At 47.0% G+C, this 20,744-nt stretch overlaps 1 protein-coding gene across 1 annotated transcript in view; it reads left to right on the top strand.

Moving 5' to 3' along the window:
- ANTXR2 (ANTXR cell adhesion molecule 2) overlaps window positions 1-20,744 on the top strand; it is a 147,271-nt gene that overhangs the window by 18,078 nt on the left and 108,449 nt on the right. The window contains exons 4-7 of the mRNA XM_066632532.1: window positions 5,066-5,147; window positions 8,575-8,682; window positions 8,777-8,845; window positions 10,258-10,338. Of these exons, the coding sequence (XP_066488629.1) occupies window positions 5,066-5,147; window positions 8,575-8,682; window positions 8,777-8,845; window positions 10,258-10,338 (340 nt within the window). The remainder of the gene's footprint in view (window positions 1-5,065; window positions 5,148-8,574; window positions 8,683-8,776; window positions 8,846-10,257; window positions 10,339-20,744) is intronic.

Genomic DNA, 20,744 nt, shown 5'->3' with positions numbered 1-20,744 from the left:
TGCTAGTTTTTAAGTTGCACTGAGTCAAATTTTTACACAGAGAAGCACTTAAAAAAAATTATGTTCTCCACCTGTAGCTTGAAGTGTTATAGTTCTATCTACCACCTCTAGTTCTATCTACCACCTCAGCAGTCAATACCTGCTGCATGGTATTGACAAAGCCCAATGCCTCCTACTTTGCAGGGGTGTTTGCAGAGAGATAAGATATGTGAAGGACTCCGAGTACTCAATGCAATGTCAATGCTGAGTAGCATAGTGGTATTAACTAGAGGTACCAGAGTCCTAACTGGAACTAAGCCATGTGCCTTCCTATGTTTGATTACAGGTATGAAGGGTTTGGAGGAAGCAATTGTGAAGTGGGGTAGGGGAGAGAAACAGGCGTGATGACTGTTACAGATCTAAAAGTGTCTTTTCTGAAAGACAGAGGTGTGAGATTCATGCACATATGTTACACTGACAAGAGATATTATATTTGTAACTGTTCAGCACAAACGCAGACAGCCTGTGAGCTGCAGTCAACTGATTGTCTTTCCCTCCCTTTGTCTTGAATTTTAAGTGGTTTAAGACTTCCAAAGCAGATCTGTTGCTGGGTATCAAAATCTAAGACCTGGAGTTTCCTTCTTTCTCTCTTTTTTAAAAAAAGAAAGCAAAGCATCCTCTTGCTATACTGAGTGAATCTCTGCTTTCATTGTTAAATACGTTTGGTGTATAACAGTAGAATACAGTTTGTAGTTCTGTTGAAAAAGCCATAGGCCATCTCGTCTGATCTCAGAAGCTAAGCAGGGTCAGGCCTGGTTAGTACTTGGATGGGCGACCACCTTGGAATACCGGGTGCTGTGGGCTTATACCATAGTCTTTCGAGACTGAAGGTTGCCAACCAACCAACCATGGCAACAAAAAGTGAAACAAGAAATATGGGCTTCAATAAATTGTGTTATTTATTTGGGGGCAGCCACAGACATTTGGGTGCCTGAGGCAGGGCACTCAAGCTGCCCTTCTGTTCTCTATCTCCTAAAATTCCTGAATAAAAATTTCTTGCATTTGTTCTTACCTAGTTGGTTGCCCATTTGCTTTGGAGCACAATTCAAGATACGGGTAATTAACTTTATGACCCTGATGTCAACACTCTGATGTTGGTGTGTCATCACTGTGACATCAGGGTGCCGTCTGGGTGATGTCCATGTGTCATCATCGTGAAGTCGGTTCATCCCCTGTATGATGTCTGTATGTCACCATTGCGAAATTGATATGTCATCTGTTTGCTACCCATGTGTCACTGGTGTGGTGTCCAAGGGGCCAATGACTGCATCCAATTTGCCCCAACAGCGGCAGCCAGAGCAGCACCGCCAAGGTGAACTGAACAAGGGATGGTGGCAGGTGCCAGGGGATAAGGGACTGTTCCCTGCCACCCTCTAGGGATGAGCAACAAAGCAACATGCACCACCTCCATCCTGTAGGGAGATGTCATAGGAAGACAACACACAAGCATACCCAAGGTGACACAAGGGTGCCATAGTTCTCCTGCTTCCGACAGGAGTTTCAGCCTCAGCAGGATTACTAGGAGTGCCTGAACCTGGGGTTGAAGGCCCCACATCCCGTTCACACAAAGACCACAACCCTGTGCACACTTTCCTGGGAGCAGTAGTGCAGCTGTGGGGGCGGGGGATGGGACGATAAGTAGTGCAGGCACCACAACACAACATGTAAGCAGCCTGGCCCACTCACTGTTGGAGCCATTCTGGGTAGTGACAGTAACACGTAGGGGATGCCATTTGGTTTGGTGAACCCCTGTGTTTTGCCATAATTTTGCCCCCCCCATCTATGCTACGTGTGACACAAGGCAGCCTACTGCAGCCATCCACCCAGCTAACCATTGGCAACCATTGGCAACCTTCAGTCTCGAAGGACTCTGGTATCGCGCTCTGAAAGGTGGTTCTTGAACAGCGTCTAGTGTGGCTGAAAAGGCCAATCCGGGAGTGACAATCCCTTCCATACCGGGAGCAAGTGCAGTCTGTCCCTGGTCTGTCTCCCTGGCTATGGGCCTTCCTTCTTTGCCTCTTTGCCTCAGTCTGTTGGCCAAGTGTCTCTTCAAACTGGGAAAGGCCATGTTGCACAGCCTGCCTCCAAGCGGACCGCTCAGAGGCCAGGGTTCCCCACCTGTTGAGGTCCACTCCTAAGGCCTTCAGATCCCTCTTGCAGATGTCCTTGTATCGCAGCTGTGGTCTACCTGTAGGGCGCTTTCCCTGCACGAGTTCTCCATAGAGGAGATCCTTTGGGATCTGGCCATCATCCATTCCCAGCTAACCAGCTAAACCAGCTAACCAGATCCATATCATTTGCTGCATTGCTGGTACCTGCTGTCATGGCTGTTGGTATGCCCCCTCTCCTGTTCCCTTGCTGCTACCCACCATATGCCATGGCAGCATGGGGGCTCGTGATGAATGAGGAGCAATCCTTCCCTTGGAGCCCAAGAAATCATGGAGCAAGGAACGGCACACTTTGAAAGGAGAGAGGCCCCACGCTGAGGCCCCTTGAGGTATCCCTTGGGGTCTGCATGATGTCCTCACCTATGGACTGGTGCCTTTGGGGACCAAGGAAAAACACACAGAATAACAAGGCATAGATAACCCCATCAGCCACACGTCTTTTGTAGCTTTACGTGCATACTGAGAGCCAGGGTGGTGTAGTGGTTTGGGAGGTGGACTTAGACCTGGATGATCCAGGTTCAAATCTCCCCTCAGCCACAAAGCTTCCTGGGTGACCTTGGGCCAGTCACTTTCTCTCAGCCTCACCTACCTCACAGGGTTGTTGTGAGGACAAGAAGGAGGGGAGGAGCAGATGTGTAAACTGCTCTGAGCTCTTTGGAGGAAGGGCGGTATAAATATGTGAATAAATAAATACTTGCTAACTGTGAAGAAAAGTGGTGGCCCCAGAGCATACTGGGACATATAGTGGCTCTCCATTTGCCCTTTGTGTCCCTTCCCACATCCAACACCTTCCATGCTTTACCTCGTTCTGCTTCAGAGTTCAGAATTAGGAAGCATATGGCTTGCCCTCCCTTGCTGCAGAAGCTCATTCTTCTTTTTTTCCTGTTTGTTATTTATTCACTGGGACCCGCTGCCGAAATAGGCCTGGCGGTGTCAGAGATTGCGGAGAGGTCTTGGTTCCGTGCTGGATAAATAGCATTGAACTGATTGTACGCGAGCTATTTTTTGCGCGGCAAAAATCTGTCTCGGAGAACGGGAACTTGGTTTGCCGTTTGTTTCTTGGCAGCCGAATTGCTGGAGCCTGTGGACAGGCTGCCACTCATTCCTGGCAAGCACAAAGTGTCTGCTTTGTAATCGGCATTTGTACATAATCATTTTCAAGTTGTTTTCAATAGACGCCGAGTGTAAAATATTTTGGATTAAACAGATTGCATTAGCTTTACGTAACTCGCTCAGCTGCCATCTATAGCACACAGCATGTCTTCTGCCGCAACCAGGACTGCCAGTACAGATCAAAATGGCTTTAGTTTATACCGTGTTTTTCTACCTTTTTGAGTAGGGGAGGAGGGGAGAAGGCCAGCTGGGAGTGAATTTGAAATGGATGCTTTGTAATCTGCGATACATGGAAAAAAAAAGTACAGTGTACATGCATTCCATCAAATCTTGCTCCAGCCCTGCCTTTCTATGGGTGCATCTTTTGCACTTCTAAAATGTGGACTTCTAGGGCCACTTTACACAAGTGTTACATTTCACTGTCATATCTGAAGCAGAGACTGTGTTCAGGGCTCAAAGTAGTGAAGAGCTACGGTCTAGTGGTGGGATCAAGTAGTGGAGAAAAATTGTTGTTGGCATCCTTCAGTCTCGGAAGACTATGGTGTCACGCTCTGAATGGTGGCTCTGGAACAGAGTGTCCTCTCCAGTGCATGAAGCCTGGGTAAAGTAAGTATGGAGGATAGACTGTTACCCATGCAGCAAATCCCCCCTCTCCACATCGCTGAAATGGTCCAATGGAAAGGCAGAAGCCAATACGGTTGGTTCCAGCAGCGTCGCAGGAGTTGCCAGAACGTGACTGTGTTCAGCCATGAACTGCCTCAGGGACTCCAGCTCCGGATTTTGTCTCGAGTTTGTCTCCTGAAGCCTTTTCCATAACTGGATGTAGCCACAAGGCAGTGGAGGTTTGGGATCAGAGTTTTCCTTCTCTCAGATGAGCTGCCTTTCCAGGCTGACGAGTCCCATCTACCCGGTGACTGTTTAGTCGCCTCTTACGACAAGTGCAGCCAAACTGAGGGCCTATTCTTATCCCCAGCTCCCAGGGGAAGGAGAAAAATTAAGTCCTGGCAATTAATAGAGTTGGGGATCAACAGGGAGCAGGGGTGAGTACATGGGACAATTCAAGAATCGAGGCAGGCAAGCAAGGCAGCAGGACCCCGGGCTGAACACAGTAGAACTGGCAGAAAAACAAGCTGACCTATAGTGTGCAGTGTCATAGCGGCCTCTGCTATGTGCTAGGGACTGGCAGAAGCCGTGCTGTGACAGAGGAAAGTAAAAGAATTTTTTACTTGCCAACTCTGCTGTGCTGTGGTTCCCAATGGGCCTACGTGGATCTGCACCTGCCTTTTGGCTGGCACAAGTCTGAGTGGGCCCAAGGGGGCATGTTGAGGTCAGGAAAGGAGCATAGGAAGGGAGCTGCCACCAAGATCTGCCAACTTTGCTACCCTTGGAATGCCACCAGCCGGCCCCAGTCCTGCTCTAGAATGTCCAGGAATGCCCCCCCCCACTGACTTACCTTTGTTAGCAAGGCATGGGCTCTACAGCAGCAGGGGTGTGGGGCTGGCTCCTTGCAAAACTTAGTGCTTTGTACCCCCACTAGCTACGCTACTGGCTGAGCCTTTTACAACAGTGGATGGTGAGATCTGCTGTTGTAAAAGGCCCCAAGGATTGAACTGTAAATCCAGTAAGCAGGCTGTCTGTCATATTATTTTGTCATGTTAGTATTAGTCATGGTCAAAAGCTTACAGAAGGCTGAGACACTTTACTGTGTGTTCAATCCTTTGCTTGGTTTTTCTGCTTATTCTCAGAGGTGAAATTCAGAGGGGCCTTGAAGAATTGCGGGTCAAGCAGCCGAAAGGTGAGACGTACATGCATGAAGGTTTGAAAATGGTAAGTGTGGTTTTTTCCCCTCCTCTTTTAAACCAGCTGCACAATTTTTAGTGTTCAGGGCTCTTCTTCCACCGACTGTGAGCCATTTAGTCATTGGCCTATGACTCTTAAACTGTTTTGTGAAATTCATTGTCCCAACACGTGGTGATAGCCACAAAGTTGGATGGCTTTGAAACAGATTGGATGAATTCATGGTGGGCAGGCCTGTCAATGGCTATCAGACATGATGATGTCGCACTACTTCTGATTTTGGGGTGGCAGTATGCCTGTGAATATCTGTTGCAGAGGCACAAAGGCGGGAGAGAGATGTGCCTTTCCTTCCTGTGTGTGGGCTTCCCAGGGCAGCTAATGGGCCTTTTATGCACTAGATGGGACTTTGGCCCGATCTGGCTAGACATTTCCTGTATTCTTATAAGTCCTGGTAGCCATGACAATTTTGAGGTTTTAAAAAAGAAATCTGAGTGGGGGTGGAGGGGGTGGCGGAAACAACCCTCCCTTATTTTCAGATAATTGTTTGACTTCCAAACTGATAGGCACTCAACCCCCTGATGGATATTACAGGAAATTATATGGCTCAAGACTACAACTTGAGGCCTATATTCGAGGAAATTTTACAGACTGCAATTTGAGTTTTCTGAGAGCGACTAAGATGATTACTGGGCTGGGGCACCTTCCTTATGAGGAAAGACTACGGCGTTTGGGCCTCTTCAGCCTAGAAAAGAGGCGCCTGAGGGGGGACATGATTGAGACATACAAAATTATGCAGGGGATGGACAGAGTGGATAGGGAGATGCTCTTTACACTCTCACATAATAGCAGAACCAGGGAACATCCACTCAAATTGAGTGTTGGGAGAGTTAGGACAGACAAAAGAAAATATTTCTTTACTCAGCGTGTGGTCAGTCTGTGGAACTCCATGCTGCAGTATGTGGTGACGGCATCTGGCCTGGATGCCTTTAAAAGGGGATTGGACAAGTTTCTGGAGGAAAAATCCATTATGGGTTACAAGCCATGATGTGTATGTGCAACCTCCTGATTTTAGAAATGGGCTATGTCAGAATGCCAGGTGCAAGGGAGGGCACCAGGATGAGGTCTCTTGTTATCTGGTGTGCTCCCTGGGGCATTTGGTGGGCCGCTGTGAGATACAGGAAGCTGAACTAGATGGGCCTATGGCCTGATCCAGTGGGGCTGTTCTTATGTTCTTAACTACAATTCCCAGGAAGCCTTGCAGGTCTCTTGTTATCTGGTGTGCTCCCTGGGGCATTTGGTGGGCCGCTGTGAGATACAGGAAGCTGGACTAGATGGGCCTATGGCCTGATCCAGTGGGGCTGTTCTTATGTTCTTATATGGGTACCATTTCTGTGTAGGAGATTCCAGTCTGCACACACCCTGTCAAAAGAGATGGATGCTTGAATGCCTAGAAACAGATACCTTTACCTGAGAGTACTCCTTCGCACCATCAGAAGTTTCCTGTGCAGTTTCTGTAGCTCACAGTTACACCCCTCCTCCCCTGGTGGTATGGAAGGGAAGGAACCAGCATGGGCTTAATTCTTCGGTGCATGTGGACTGTAGCAATCAGATGTACTTCTCAAGTGTATGCTAACACTGAACTTCTCATTGGTGGAATCTTTTAATCCATCCTGAGGAAGCATTGATTATGCCAGTGCTTCCCAAACCATGCGTTGTGACCTGATGTGCCATGGGTCATGCTGCAGTGCTCTCTGTTGTACCACACAGCATTACTGGGAGCCCTTGGAAGTGGCTTCTGAGTTGTGCTGGGACCACCCCACCACACCCCATTGGCCTCCATAGGCCCAGAATGCCCTCTGGAAGTGACTTCCAATTTGCAACTTTTGGTTTGCTTCCAGAAGACATTTTGGAGCCCGTGGAAGCCAATGGAGTGGGTCTGGTATGACCCAGAAGTTACCTCTCAAGTCTCCTAGTGATGTTTTGTGGTGCAGCTACAGAGGATGATGTGAGTCATGGTGCTAAAAGGTTTGGGAACCACTGGGTTATTCCAAATACTGGAGCATCTCACTTCTTAGGTCCTTAGTGGTGAGTCTGTGAAGGTTGTACAGCAAAGATGAGTGCGTCTGGGCAAGGGGGAGGCAAGTCAAGTCTTTAGCAGCAAACGCTGCTGGACTGACTGAAAGCACAGGCCCTTATTACATGGATGAAAAATTTGATTCCAGCATTAAATCTGCTGTGCCATATCTGCTATCTTGCAGATTTGACTGATGATTCTGAGATTGCCTTCTTTTGGCTGTTGTCCAGCAGTGGTTTGTAGTCTACATTCTCACCTGTCATCCTCCAGGTTCAAGATTTGTTGCAGACTCATGTCTACCCCCCAGCTGAAAAAAGGAAATTGGAAACTTCATGGTTTCTGTATTGGAATTTTATTTCATAATGTTCAGAAGCTGGAGAAATTTTTGTAACTTTTATTTATTCTTTTTAGAAAACGTATTTCCCGTCATTCAGTTAAAAAACACTCAAGGCAGCCTACAGATATCTCAGTAAAACAATAGCAAAGAATCTAAAAAGTATCCCATGGTACACGGTCCATTCCCTCTTATTCTCTCAACATGCAGTTGCACTGTATCATAACCAAGAAATGAAATTGGGGTACAGGAGGCAGATTGGGGAAGGGACCAGAAACCTCAATTCCTTCCTTATGCCAAGCCCAATTAATTTGATGGGTCTTTACTAATAACGCAGGCCAACACACATTTTGCTTAGTGTTTGCATAGTGTGGTTTTTGCATAGTGTTGCATAGTGTTTACATAGTGTAGCCTCTTTAGCGAACGTTCAAGCAGCTTCCTCATGAGGAAGCCTACACCATGGCTTCCTCATGAGGAAGCTGCTTGAACCATTCACTAATGAGGTTGCACTATATCTTCAAAACCAGATGTGATAGGGCAAAACGGATGCCATTTTTAGAATCGGCACCATGGCTTCCTCATGAGGACATGAGGACATGAGGACTGGCAGGAGGACATGGCTACACCATGGCTTCCTCACGAGGAAGCTGCTTGAACCATTCACTAATGAGGTTACACTATATCTCCAAAACCAGACGTGATAGGGCAAAACGGATGCCATTTTTAGAATCGGCACCCCAAATTCATATCAAACCACCATAAAGTTTGGGGAAAAACTTTTCTGACCCTCAATTTTGTAGGCCTGTGTAATAATCAATAATTTGTACCGTCCTTCTCTTAGTTGAAATTTCTGCATCCCGCCCCTACTGTTCAGCAGTGGAACCATCTGCCTTGGAGGTTGGTGGATTCTCAGTCATCGGAGGCTGGCCATCTATTGGGGATTGTAATTGTGATTTGACTGTATTGGCAAGGGCCAATTTCACTCAATGGTCTGGTAGGTCCCTTCCAACTCTACGATTCAGTGACAGTGTGCGTTCTTTATTTCTCAGGCAAATGAACAAATTAAGGCTGCAGGAGGCTTAAGGACAAGCAGTGTCATAATTGCTCTGACAGATGGAAAGTTACAAGGCTTGATACCACAATATGCACAAAGGGAGGTTAGTGCTGGATAGAGAGCATACTGTTTAGTTCAACTCTCACACGTGTAGCAAAGGTACAGACTGATTCTGGTCCCATTTTTGTCTGATGCAGGCAGAAACAGCCCGGTCGTTGGGAGCGAGAGTTTACTGCGTTGGAGTCCTTGATTTTAACCAAGAACAGGTAGGGGAATCTTTTGCAGGTGTTTAAAGTCTCCTGTCTTGAAAGGATAAATATGTCACTGAGAATTTTTCTAGCAAACCTAGAATTTTACCTAGAATTTTACCAATCTTAAGAAAACCCCTGCCTAAGTGAACACACCAAGGGGGTGTATACTGCATCCTATGGTGGAGGGGCAGTTGTGGAGGTCTCGTTGTGGAAAGGGAACTTACTCTGGAAAGGGTTTCCTTACTCTGAGGCAAGTGTCCGCTGTCTGAATGAGTGTCCCAATGGGAATGGGGACAGGATCCTGGTGCACGCTGGTTTCACCGGGATCCACCCCATTCCCCTGTTCCGCCTCCTCCTCCCTGTCTCTGCCCAGATACTCCCCCTCCACACCCGGTTCCTCCCCCACCCGGCCCCACCACAAACTTATCAGCCTTACTGGCAGGAAGCATCTCTACTGGCCTACATGCGCAGCTGCTCGTCACATGTGCTGGCAGCCTTGTTGCGCATGCCAACTGCATGTCAGTTCTGTCACTGGGCTGGCACTTCCATGGGCTTAGTTCAGACTGGGACCTAGATCTGTTTGCGGTGGTGCCAAGTGGTCTTAGGTGCACCTTTTCATTTTGAGGCCTGGTTTATACATGCAGCAGAATGAAGTTGCAGAATCCTGAGCTGATGAAGTGGACTGAAACACTTCTGGCTGCAAGTAAGGTACCTTTTCTGAATGCTGCTCCATGTTAAAAAAAAAAAAAAATTTAAAACCCTTGCAGGCGTAATATTCAGCATACCAGGGAGTGAGGTTCTCAGTGAGCTGTGCTGTGCTAGTTGTGGGGACATGCATCAAATCTTCCATATAGGAGAGACGTCAAAAATGCGTTTCCCACCTGCAGTCTGAGCTGGTAGAGCCCGTTCTATCACTTCAACTCTGTGCCACCATGTTTTGCCGCACGTGTAGCCTGAACCTGAGACTCCCAAACCGTGTGAAGCTACTGAGTCAATCTAATGGGTTGATCTCGTCCAGGGTTGTATTCTGTGACCTGCTGCAGCTTCCCTGGGAAAGGCGAGGCACAAAACAATTTAAATAGACTAGTTTGCACAAGCTGGGATCCAAAGAAGCTACAGGCAGATGAGCAAAAAAATGCAGATGTGGGTGAAACTTTGTTGGTTATTGTTGGGGGGGAGGGGAATTGTAGTTTCCAAGGCTGAAAAGAGAAGCTGCTTTGAGAAGCATCTTGCCCTTTCTGCAGTGGTAAGAGCTACTTACAAAGGAAAGAGAAAACAAGACTGCAGCAGCTTTTGTGGTTTTCCCCAGGTGTGCATTTCTTTTGTCTGGACTTATAGATATTTTTCGGGAAAAGCCTTTTTTTTTTTTTTAAAGGCTGGATGCTCAGCACTTGCTTTCCCAAATATATTTGTGTTTCCTTTTCTAGCTTGAAAGTATAGCAGATTCCAAAGAGCAAGTCTTCCCGGTGGTCGAAGGGTTTGCCGCCCTCCAAGGGATCATTAATTCGGTGAGTATGCTAGAAATCACATCTTGCTTTATTTTTGTCGAAAGGTGATGAGGATTTTGTACGTTTAAACTCTTGTGGCTTTTCCATTTATGCTGATGGCAAGTTTCCGCAAGACTAGGAGCTGAGTAGGGGACGGTTCTTCCCTTGGTGTGGTTGACCACCACACCCATTCTGATGGTACAAATCTAGCTCACGTGCTGTCAACACGACCACTGTAGGTGTGATGATTAATTTTAGCCTATCAAAATGCTGTTTAAATCAGGTGTGACGACACTGTTGTGAGGATTTCCAGGAACAGGCAGATTAGCCTGCTGGAAATTCTCTGATGGACTTGTCAGGGTGAGTTTTTTAAAATGGCCTTGTGCCTGGTGCCTTGATTAGGGAAAGCATACTATAGAATTATTTGGCAACCCTTCAGCAACTGTTCGTGTGCTTCTGAAACCCATGGTTGCACTTGCATCAGTGGCTGTCAGTAACCAGGGCAAAGCAGGGCGACAATTCACATGACGTTGTTCAATGAACTTGGGTGGGAGTTGTCCCAGTCAATGTTATGTCTTAAGATGCACTCAGTTGCCATGCAGATATAATCAGTCTTTTTTAAAGGGTCATACAAATTGGTCTTCAATGGGGAGATATGCAACTTGGCAATCATTCTGTGGCATTCCTGCCTGCCACAGTTGATCACTTCCTGTGGTCAGGCTGACTGATGAAAAAGAACGGAAACTTCATCAAACTGAAGTTTTGGGGGGAAAAACAAAACAGCCAGTGTTTCAATTTAATATGAAATGAACTCTGCAAAGAAGAGAGATGGCATTTACATATATCTATAATGAGAGATCTATTTTGGTGGAAAAACATATTGACGGTGTTTAATTCCTAAAACAGACTCAAAATAGGATGGGTTTTTTTTTGGCTTGGTGAAATCTTTGACTTGCAGATGGTGTGTGGAACAAATGTTTTAGGGCTTTGTATGCTGGAATATGGAATATTCTGCTTAAGAAGATCTGTGGTGGGACAGTTGAATAATTGAACTTGCCTGATACTAGGGTTGGATCCCTGGTCCAGTTAGCTCAGTGCTGTCTGCATCTAATGGCAGCATCCCTCCGAGGTTTCAGGCAGGGTTTTTTTTTTCAGCCCCACTTGGAGCTGCCGGGTTTTGAACCTAGGACCGTCTGCATGCAGAACGTGTACAATATAAGAGCTGTCCAGCACTGGGTCAGTCTGTCTTGTACGGCTGTGGCCTCTTGCTCCATTGGAGGCTTTCATGCAGGGGTTTAATGGCCATCTGTCAGAGATGCTATAGTCACCGGCTTCTTACCGGCCCCTGCAGTATCCCATGTGATTGTCGACTGGCCGGTGGCCCATTGCTCCCCAGGAGGTGCCTTGCAATGCACCAGTTTGGTAATGGCCTGAATAGACAATACCAGGCTATATAGACCCATTACCAAGCAGCTCCCTATGGTCATAACCTTGTCCTCAAAGAGTCTGATCACTCACTGCTAAACTATGTAGCGTGCAAATTCATGCCGGCTGTATTCCCTTACAAATTCCCTTACAAGCCATTAGAACTGCAGTTTTACTGACTGAGGACCCAATCCTAAATTCCCTCCAGCCAATGCAGTAATGCTGATGGAACACATGCCAGCCTGGTGGTCTCCTCGAGGCAAGGGAAATTTTGTTCTCTTATCTTGCGGCAAGCCTCTGCTGCCTCAATGGGCGGCCTTGGATCTGCACCAGCTATTTTGCTGGTGCAAATCCAAGTAGAGTCACGTTGGCAACCTTCAGTCTCGAAAGACTCTGGTATCGCGCTCTGAATGGTGGTTCTGGAACAGCATCTAGTGTGGCTGAAAAGGCTGATTCGGGAGTGACTGGGAGCAAGTGCAGTCTGTCCCTGGTCTGTCTCCCTGGCTATGGGCCTTCCTTCTTTGCCTCTTAGCCTCAGTCTGTTGGCCAAGTGTCTCTTCAAACTGGGAAAGGCCATGCTGCACAGCCTGCCTCCAAGCGGGCCACTCAGAGGCCAGGGTTTCCCACTTGTTGAGGTCCACTCCTAAGGCCTTCAGATCCCTCTTGCAGATGTCCTTGTATTGCAGCTGTGGTCTACCTGTAGGGCGCTTTCCTTGCACGAGTTCTCCATAGAGGAGATCCTTTGGGATCCGGCCATCATCCATTCTCACAACATGTAAGGGAGAGCAAATGGGGCAGGAAATGAGTTTAGGATCTGGCACAAGCTGGTGCCACTGAGATCTACCCCCTCCCTCTCCTATTCCACCTTCTGCCTAACCCCCTTCCTACCACAAAGCACCCATATGTCTGTGCCCCCAGACCTGTTCCACCCACCCTCTGCTGCTCTCTGTCCCCCCAGCTTACCTTTGCTGCCCGAAATAACAGGCAAAGTGGTGGCTGACTATGCGTGCTGCCATATGTTCCTTCCCTACAACAGAATCATATTCCACTGTCATAACGGGCAGCCCAGCCCTAGTTAGAATTGGGCAATGACACACATTGGGTGTGAAAACTTTTATTTTCCTGATCTCTCCTGGCATTACGGAGAGGGAAACCCCAAGCTCAACGGCATTTTCAAAAGTTGGAAGATTTATTTTTGGTTTCCAAGCTTTAAAAACCGATTCCTAAACGCTGCAGGATTTGGCTGCTATATATGTCTTTAAAAAAGAATGCAATTACGTTGAGTAGTTCAACACTGTTCAGCAGGCATTTTTCACTGCTATAACTCTGCCCGTGAACTTTTGTAAGCTTTTCTGGCATTGTTAACATCTCTCAACTTTTCAAAGAACTTAAATGTACACGGAGTTGTCGGAATAAATCAATCCATGTGGAAAGTCGAGTGGCTGAAGGAGAAGAACTGCTGAAGGCAACTTAGTTATCCGATCAGTAATGATTTACTGATCTAGTTTGGCTGATAATTATCTGGAGGTATGGCTTCCTGAGCAAGCGGAGTAAACGCTCTGGCAATGTGAAATTTCAGGGCTCGCGAGTGTGTAAGTTTTCTCCTTTCGCTTGCAGAGTGATAGTCAAAGCAGGTGTTTATTCCTTATAAAGATGCAGCACAAGCTGAATTAAGAAATGCTCTTTCATTAAATGGGCCTTTTGAGCAGAGGTGGATAGCCTGCTTAGTCTTGAAGAGAAGTCCAATTGTACATGTATGACAGCCTAATTCTATTGAGGCTTGTTTGGCACATACAGCCCTTTGTGACAGTGGAAGACACATCTGCTGTCTTCCACTGTCCATTGCCCCCCCCCCCTGGATATAGTGCACCCATTTAGACAGGGTGCACCAGTGGGGGGGGGGGAGGATAGGATTGGGCTTTGAAATACATCCTGGGGTGGGTGTTTATGGATGTGCAGTTTATGCTTAGGTTGCATCTCAGGGATCAGAGTCGGTGTGGTGTAGTAGACGGTGTGTTCAGTATGAACCTGGGTTCAAATCTTCATCCAGGTATAGCGTGTGCTGGCCAGTTGCATCTTACTGCTGAAGGAAGACCTTGGAGGTTTATCGTGAGGATAAAAGGCATGGGGACGCGACCATGTATGCTGATCTAAATTCCTTGGAGGAAGCCAGGGATAAAAAGTATAACCGTACTATGTTTTCATGAACAGCGGTGGAGGCTAAGTTGCAGTGATTGGATACTTTTGGGCTTTGTTTTGCAGTAGTTTTACTTTGAAATTATTTGCATTTTAAACATTAAATATGGGTAGGAATTCCATCTGTGTGGCGCTAGTGCCTTCGTCTTCTCACTGTGACTAGAAAATGCAGCACAGGTCATGCCTTGTTATCCACTAAGGTTCCATTCTGGAACCCCAGTGGATAAAAAAGCTCAGTGGATACAAAATCAGTAGAGAAATAGGTTTGAAGACCACTGTCAGGTTTCTTGTTCCTCCATTGTTGCCCCAAAATGCATTGGTATAGACCAGTGATTTTCATCCTTTTTCATCTCATGGCACACTGACAAGGTATTAAAATTGCCAAGGCACACCATCAGTTTTTTGACATTTGACAAGGCACACTGTGCTGTTGGTGGGGTGCTCACATCCCCCAAAGGCCCTTCTAATAAATGGCTCTCTGCCAAACTCCCATGGCACACCTGCAGACATTTGTGGCACACCAGTGTGCCATGGCACAGTGGTTGAAAATGACTGGTATAGACGCTAAACTGCATTCAGCCACTAGATGGGGTGAATAATGGAATCTAGTGGAATAAAATTATAATCATTTAACAGCATGAAGGTGGGAAATTGGATTTTAGTGTCTTTTTTTCCTTGTTACAAGGCATTTAAAGGTGGACCTTGGAATCAGTGGTGAGTCAAATCAGTGGATATCAAATCAGTGGGTACTGAGGTCCCACCTGTATGACTTGCAAAATAATGCAATGAGTCCATCCTGTGGGGGCAGCTCTGGGCCTATACAGGGGAAGGGTCCCTGTAAAGAGTTTATTGAGTTCTTCCCTGCCATAATAGCTAATAGAGCACATTAGGTGAATGAGACAGAGGAGGGTAAAAATAATTTGTCTGATAATGCATGGCTTGGTGGCCTCATTTAATACAGGCTAGTGGTCTCATTTGCAAGCAGTTCAAGCCTGTGTGATGTGGTATGCGTGCAGTGTGGGAGCGGGCCAGAGGGAAGTGGCTCCAGTTTAGCTTGGGATGTGGTTGAGTGCGGTTTGGAATTTGCTTACAAGCAGTTCGGCCGTCCTTTTGTGAGCACAGTGTGTCAGGAGGCCGGGAAAACCCAAGGTTGGTGTCACAATGCAACCTAGGCTGCCTCGAGAGCGATAAAGGTGAGCAGCTGGCATGTAGCCTGTTCCACGTAACTCTTCACGGTGCCCTTGTAACTTTTGTCTTCTGTTTTCACCTGCTTTAAGCGCAGTAAGCAGAAAGCACAGATTTCTGCAAGTGGCCCAAAGTGAAAAGCGCCAGCCTCTGTGCGCATTGCCCTGAACACCAGTTTCCAGCCTGCTTAGTTGGACCATTTCCCAAAGGAAGAAAAAAAGTGTGCTGGATTTGTGTGCTGGGTAAAGCCAGGGCGCGAGCTGTTAAACGTTTAAAAGGGTAAGAGGAGGAAGGAAGGCATTAAGTAAGCATGAAGGAAAATTATTCTGATTATATCACTCTCTTCTTTAATCCGCATGGATAACCTAATGTGTGAGCTGTGCTTGCTGCGAGTTTAGAGCAAACATGTTAGAGGCTTCTCTCCATGCGCTTGAGATGTGGGAGCGGCGGAGAGTTGGGTGCATCGCTGCGCGGAGTTGTTAAAGCAACTCAATGGCCCGGAAAGGGAATATTTCTCTGTTCCTACCCTTCAGTATTGTACAGGGCTTAATTTGACATCCTCTGACATATTACAAATCGTATAATGTTCTGGTGCACAGAGGGGCACTCAGTGCGCAGCGACTTAACTGATGAGGTTCCAGATTTGCTCTCTTTTCCTCTCTTCGCCCTCTCTGTGTTCACATTTGCCTTATGATTTAAATTTGACTTGTCAGGTACCCCTAAACTGCTATCAGTTTCATTACATAACTGATACAGTAAACTCTGTTAACCACATCCAGCTCCAAAGCAGAATTCTTCCTCTCCGTCGTCCCCTTGCCTTAGTCCTGCATGCCTGCAGCTCACTGCAGTGGTGTAGCTAGAGGGGGTGCAAAGCACTAAGTTTTGCAGGCACTTGAACGCGCCATGCACACAGCCCCTCCCCTTCGGAGCCATTCCAGGCGTACGCCTCTGTTTTGCTCCTGCCGCCCGGAATGACTCCAAAGGGGAGGGAAGGGGCCATCTGCATGGCGCATTCAGGCGCCTGCAAAACTTAGTGTTTTGCACCCCCTTTAGCTATGCCACTGCCTCACTGTGCTCTATCCAGCACTTCCTTTGAGTCAGCACTTGACTCTGCCACCTCTGTCAAGTGTCCTTGAACATATATTGCCTTCAAAACTAAATAAAGCTCCCAGCAGGCTTTAGTCACTGCACATTTTCACTTCAGCAGGTAAAGCACTGGGTTGTGGCCTCTCCTTGAATGTCCTCTGTTTCTGTTTTCAAGACCCTGACTTGGCTGTATCCTGCAAAGCTGCTTGCCTGACTGCTGTTGCTTAGCTGGTTGCCACATGGCCAGTCCCCCTGTACCCAGTCTGGTATGCCACTTCCTGGAGTGAGAATGCCCGGAATAGCCTGCCTCTCTGTCTGTTTGCCCAGCCACTTCCTTTCTCCAAGAAATTCTCCAAGGTTCACAAAACCAGGCTCTGCCCCTGCATGTGCCCATTTGATTAGATTGTAAGTGCTGCACACATTGTGACTGTTGCCTGATATTGGTGTTACACCTGCATTTCTGGAAGCAAATGTGTCATGCACACTAATGTGTGTTGGGGATTCCTGGTGCAGTCAGATTGTCCCAGGTGCTTGTCATCTCCGCGTCTTGTGCTTGCTGCCAGAGTTGGGCAACATTCTTAATATGCGGAGTTGGCCTTAAGTTTGGGACCATATCACTTCTATGATAGGGTTGCCACCTCAATCTGTCAACCTCTGGCCAGTCTGGCCATTTGCTGTGTTAGCTGAGCAAAAGAAATTGGATATTGTTAAATCCTCGTCGGCATTATAAAGTTCTCTAAACTCTGCGTAGAAATCTGAGTTTTCAAGTGTGCTGCAAAAAGCAAGGGAGCATCACTTCCCCCTGTAAGAGCCTTTGTTTTTCATTAAAAGCATGCTTCCTCTTTAGTCTTTGGTTTTTGTTTTGTGGTTTCAGATACTGGGTTTCCTTTTCCATCAGCATGGTTTTAAGACAAAAACAGGGCCAACAGAAGTTGCTTTGGGCACACACTTTTGACTTCACAAAAGTGAATATTCTTTGGGTTATCAATAAGCCCGTGTTTTCTTTCATTACAAAAAGAGCTCTTGCGATAAAAGAAGAACCCATAACGTGTGATGTGATTACCTCTGTGTTCCTCTACATCAGGGGTGCTCACACTTTTTTGGCTCCAGAGCTACTTTGAAACCCAGCAAGGCCCGGAGATCTACCAGGGGAGAAGGAAGCGTCTGACAGACACCCCCTTTAACGTATGGAGCCCCTGCTGGAGTCTAGTCAGTTTCCTCAGTTTTGTTGCTGCATGCCTGAAGAGCAGCTAAAGTGTCAGTTTCAGTTAGTGTCAGCTAAATATGTCAGTTTCGTCTAGTCACTAGACAAAACTGACATATTAACAGTTTGGAGAGACAGGGCTTGCAATCTACTCATTTTGCCTCGCGATCTACTGGTAGATCGCGATCCACCTATTGAGCACCCCTGCTCTACATAATGAATGTATGGAAGAGATTAAGGGTGCAGTCCTAACCAATTCAGCACCGATGTAAAGGCAATGCAATCCCCAGGTAAGGGAACAAATATCCCCTTACCTTGAGGAGGCTTCCATGACTGCCACCCAACTGCAGGAGGCAACACATGCCCCATTGGCACAGCTGTGCCAGTGCTGGAAAGTTGGTTAGGTTTTGGACCTAAATTATGTAGTAGTGCTTCAGTGGCAGTGAGGGCTTCAGGTTGATGCTGCGTTTATAAAATCTGGCACTATAGATGGGATTGAGAGTGGGAAACAGGTAGGAAGACACAAGTCCTCCTCAGGTATTCAAAAACCAGGTATGTTGTACCAAGACATCAGGGGAACCGTATCATACTGGGAGGCCGGGCTCTCCTTATGTTCAGCTTTTGACTGCAGAGGTAAGCACTGGCTGTAGGGAGAGCTTCTCCCTGTGATCTGTATTGCTAGATGACCACAATTTCAAACTGTGAGGAGAAACTCTCCCCATGTTGAGTGCTTGCCTCTGCAGACAAGCAGGGTGTGTGGCTACAGAATGCATTGATGCTGGTGGGTGGGTGGGCTACTAACAGGAATGTGAGCTATGTTTGTGCTTGTAGCCAGTGACCACAAACCCTGTACGACATACTGTGAAACGGTACGCGTGCTTCTTTAACACTGTGCTTCACGTGGCAATATATGGAAGAATTCAGGTCCATGTGGTAATCTCAGAATGAATGCCGAACCTCCACCAAAGTGCAAATACACACTGTAGAAAAGCTGGGGGGGACACGGGACGATACTCTCAAATTCTGGCATCTCCAACAAAAATTCTATCCATGAGATGAAAACTGCCTGACTAGAGAAACAAAACCCAGCCAGCCATCTCAGCTGATTGTGTGATGTCCCTGCCATTCCTTGTTTTATGTAGGCCTTGTGCATCTCTTGAATGATGTCCTGTTAAGTGAATAGCTGGGTGGGACCCTTCCTTCTTCTTGCCCTCTCTTTTGTTCCATTTCATTAGCGTGCTGTGTTGATGCAACCTCAGGAAGTAACTGTAATTGTATTGGCCCCCTCTGAGAGTACAGATGTTTCAGAGAACTGAAACAAGATCCTATAGATTACGCAGAACTTGGCTGCTTCCTTCTGCTCCGTCAGCCTTTTTAGGGCCTAGTCCTATCCCACTTTCCCACACCGGTGCAGCCACAATGCAGCCTTCAGGTAAGGGTACAAATGTCCCCTTACCTTGAGGAGGCCTCTGTGACTGCCTCCCCACCAAAGGATGCAGTGCACGCCCCATTGGCACCGCTGCACCGGCCCTGGAAAATTGGATAGGATTGGGCCCTTAGTCTTCTGTGGGGTGTGATGGATGCCACATCAGGGTCCTAGTCTTAGAGCAGTCCCCAAAGGCTTGATTGTCATGATGCCATTATTTAAAGAAAATGCACTGGCATCTCCAAAGTATCCAAGTTGAAATTAATCTCTGGGTTTTCCAAAAAAGAAAGCTTGCTAAGCAAGCATCACATTCCTCAGTGAAGATCTGAGGCCTGTTTGGCTGGAGTGGTTGTGGACCCATTAGTAGTTTGGCTGGGGATGAAATGAGTTCAGTGGGCCACAGAATTGGGAGCTGGTAACAGTCTAGAGATGCATCTATAGCAGTGCACAGGATGGGCCAAGGAGGTGCTGAGGCTGTGTAAGATTGCTGAAGCACAGTGGATGGTTTATGGTCCTGGCTGCTAACAGAATGTGCTGGACATCATTGGTCCTAGTCCAGAAAGAGTTTTATATGTCTCCTGACAATCGAAAGACCAGGCTGGCACCCAAGTGAGGCCTGGATAACTGCATAATGATTGGAAGATGGTGCCTCACTATCAATGTGATAGTGCTTTCTTATATATCATATTTCAATTACAAGCCCTTGAGCTTATAAAAATAATCTCTATCTTCTGCATTAGTGCAAATGCAGCCTTCCTGTTGTCTTTGGAGATCAGTTCAAGAGGGTCAGTTTGAATCTATAAAGCTTTAAATTGCTTAGGCCTACGAAACTGCCACCCACCCTCCTGTGTTAGCCTCTCTCACTACCTTCAAATCCTTTCTTAAAATACACCTTTTTCTCTGAAGTCTTTCGCAGTCCTCTAGTCCCAATTCCCTGCTGTAACTCTGCTTAACTAAGGGCACAATCCTAACCAGGTCTACTCAGAAGTAAGTCCTATTTTGTTCAGTGGGGCTTACTCTCAGGAAAATGTGGTTAGGGTTACAGCCTAAGTGAAACGGAATGGATCATATGCTTCCCATTGACCCATCTCTATCCTCTTCAACCCCTCTTGTTTTCAGTATCTAGTATCAGTAGAGTATCTAGAGTGTAGAGTGTCAGTATCTAGAGTGTAAGTTCCTCGGGGTCAGAGACCTGTTTTTTTCACTGTATGTAAAGTGTCGTGCGGTAGGCACTACATAAATATAAAGTCTGAGGCCAGGTCCATACGTGCTGCAGATTGAGGTAGTACAGTCTAGAAGTAGTAGAATTACCTATACCAGTCTTTCTCAAACTGTAGGTTGGGTTGTGACCGGATTTTTGGTGGGTTGCAGGCCAGCCGCAACCAGGAAGCTGATGGGTAAAATGGCACATGGCCCAGAAGTCACTTCTATGTTGTGCCTGTACACAACCCACTTCACTGGCTGTGTCCCACCAGTCAGCCTTGCAGCTTCCTGGTCCAACATTTGGGCTGCAGCTCACTGGTGGGACACAATACATACCTTGAGAACTGCAGTGCAACACTGCCAGTAAAGTGGGTTAATATAAGAACATAAGAAGAGCCGCACTGGATCAGGCCATAGGCCCATCTAGTCCAGCTTCCCGTATCTCACAGAGGCCCACCAAATGCCCCAGGGAGCACACCAGATAACAAGAGACCTGCAAGGCTTCCTGGGAATTGTAGTTAAGAACATAAGAACAGCTCCACTGGATCAGGCCATAGGCCCATCTAGTCCAGCTTCCTGTATCTCACAGCGGCCCACCAAATGCCCCAGGAAGCACACCAGATAACAAGAGACCTCATCCTGGTGCCCTCCCTTGCATCTGACATAGCCCATTTCTAAAATCAGGAGGTAGCACATACACAT

The sequence above is a fragment of the Tiliqua scincoides genome, chromosome 6 (genome assembly GCF_035046505.1).
Source record: "Tiliqua scincoides isolate rTilSci1 chromosome 6, rTilSci1.hap2, whole genome shotgun sequence".
Lineage (NCBI taxonomy): Eukaryota > Metazoa > Chordata > Lepidosauria > Squamata > Scincidae > Tiliqua > Tiliqua scincoides.
Note: the sequence above shows the minus strand (reverse complement) of the source record. Positions and strands in the feature narration are given on the sequence as shown.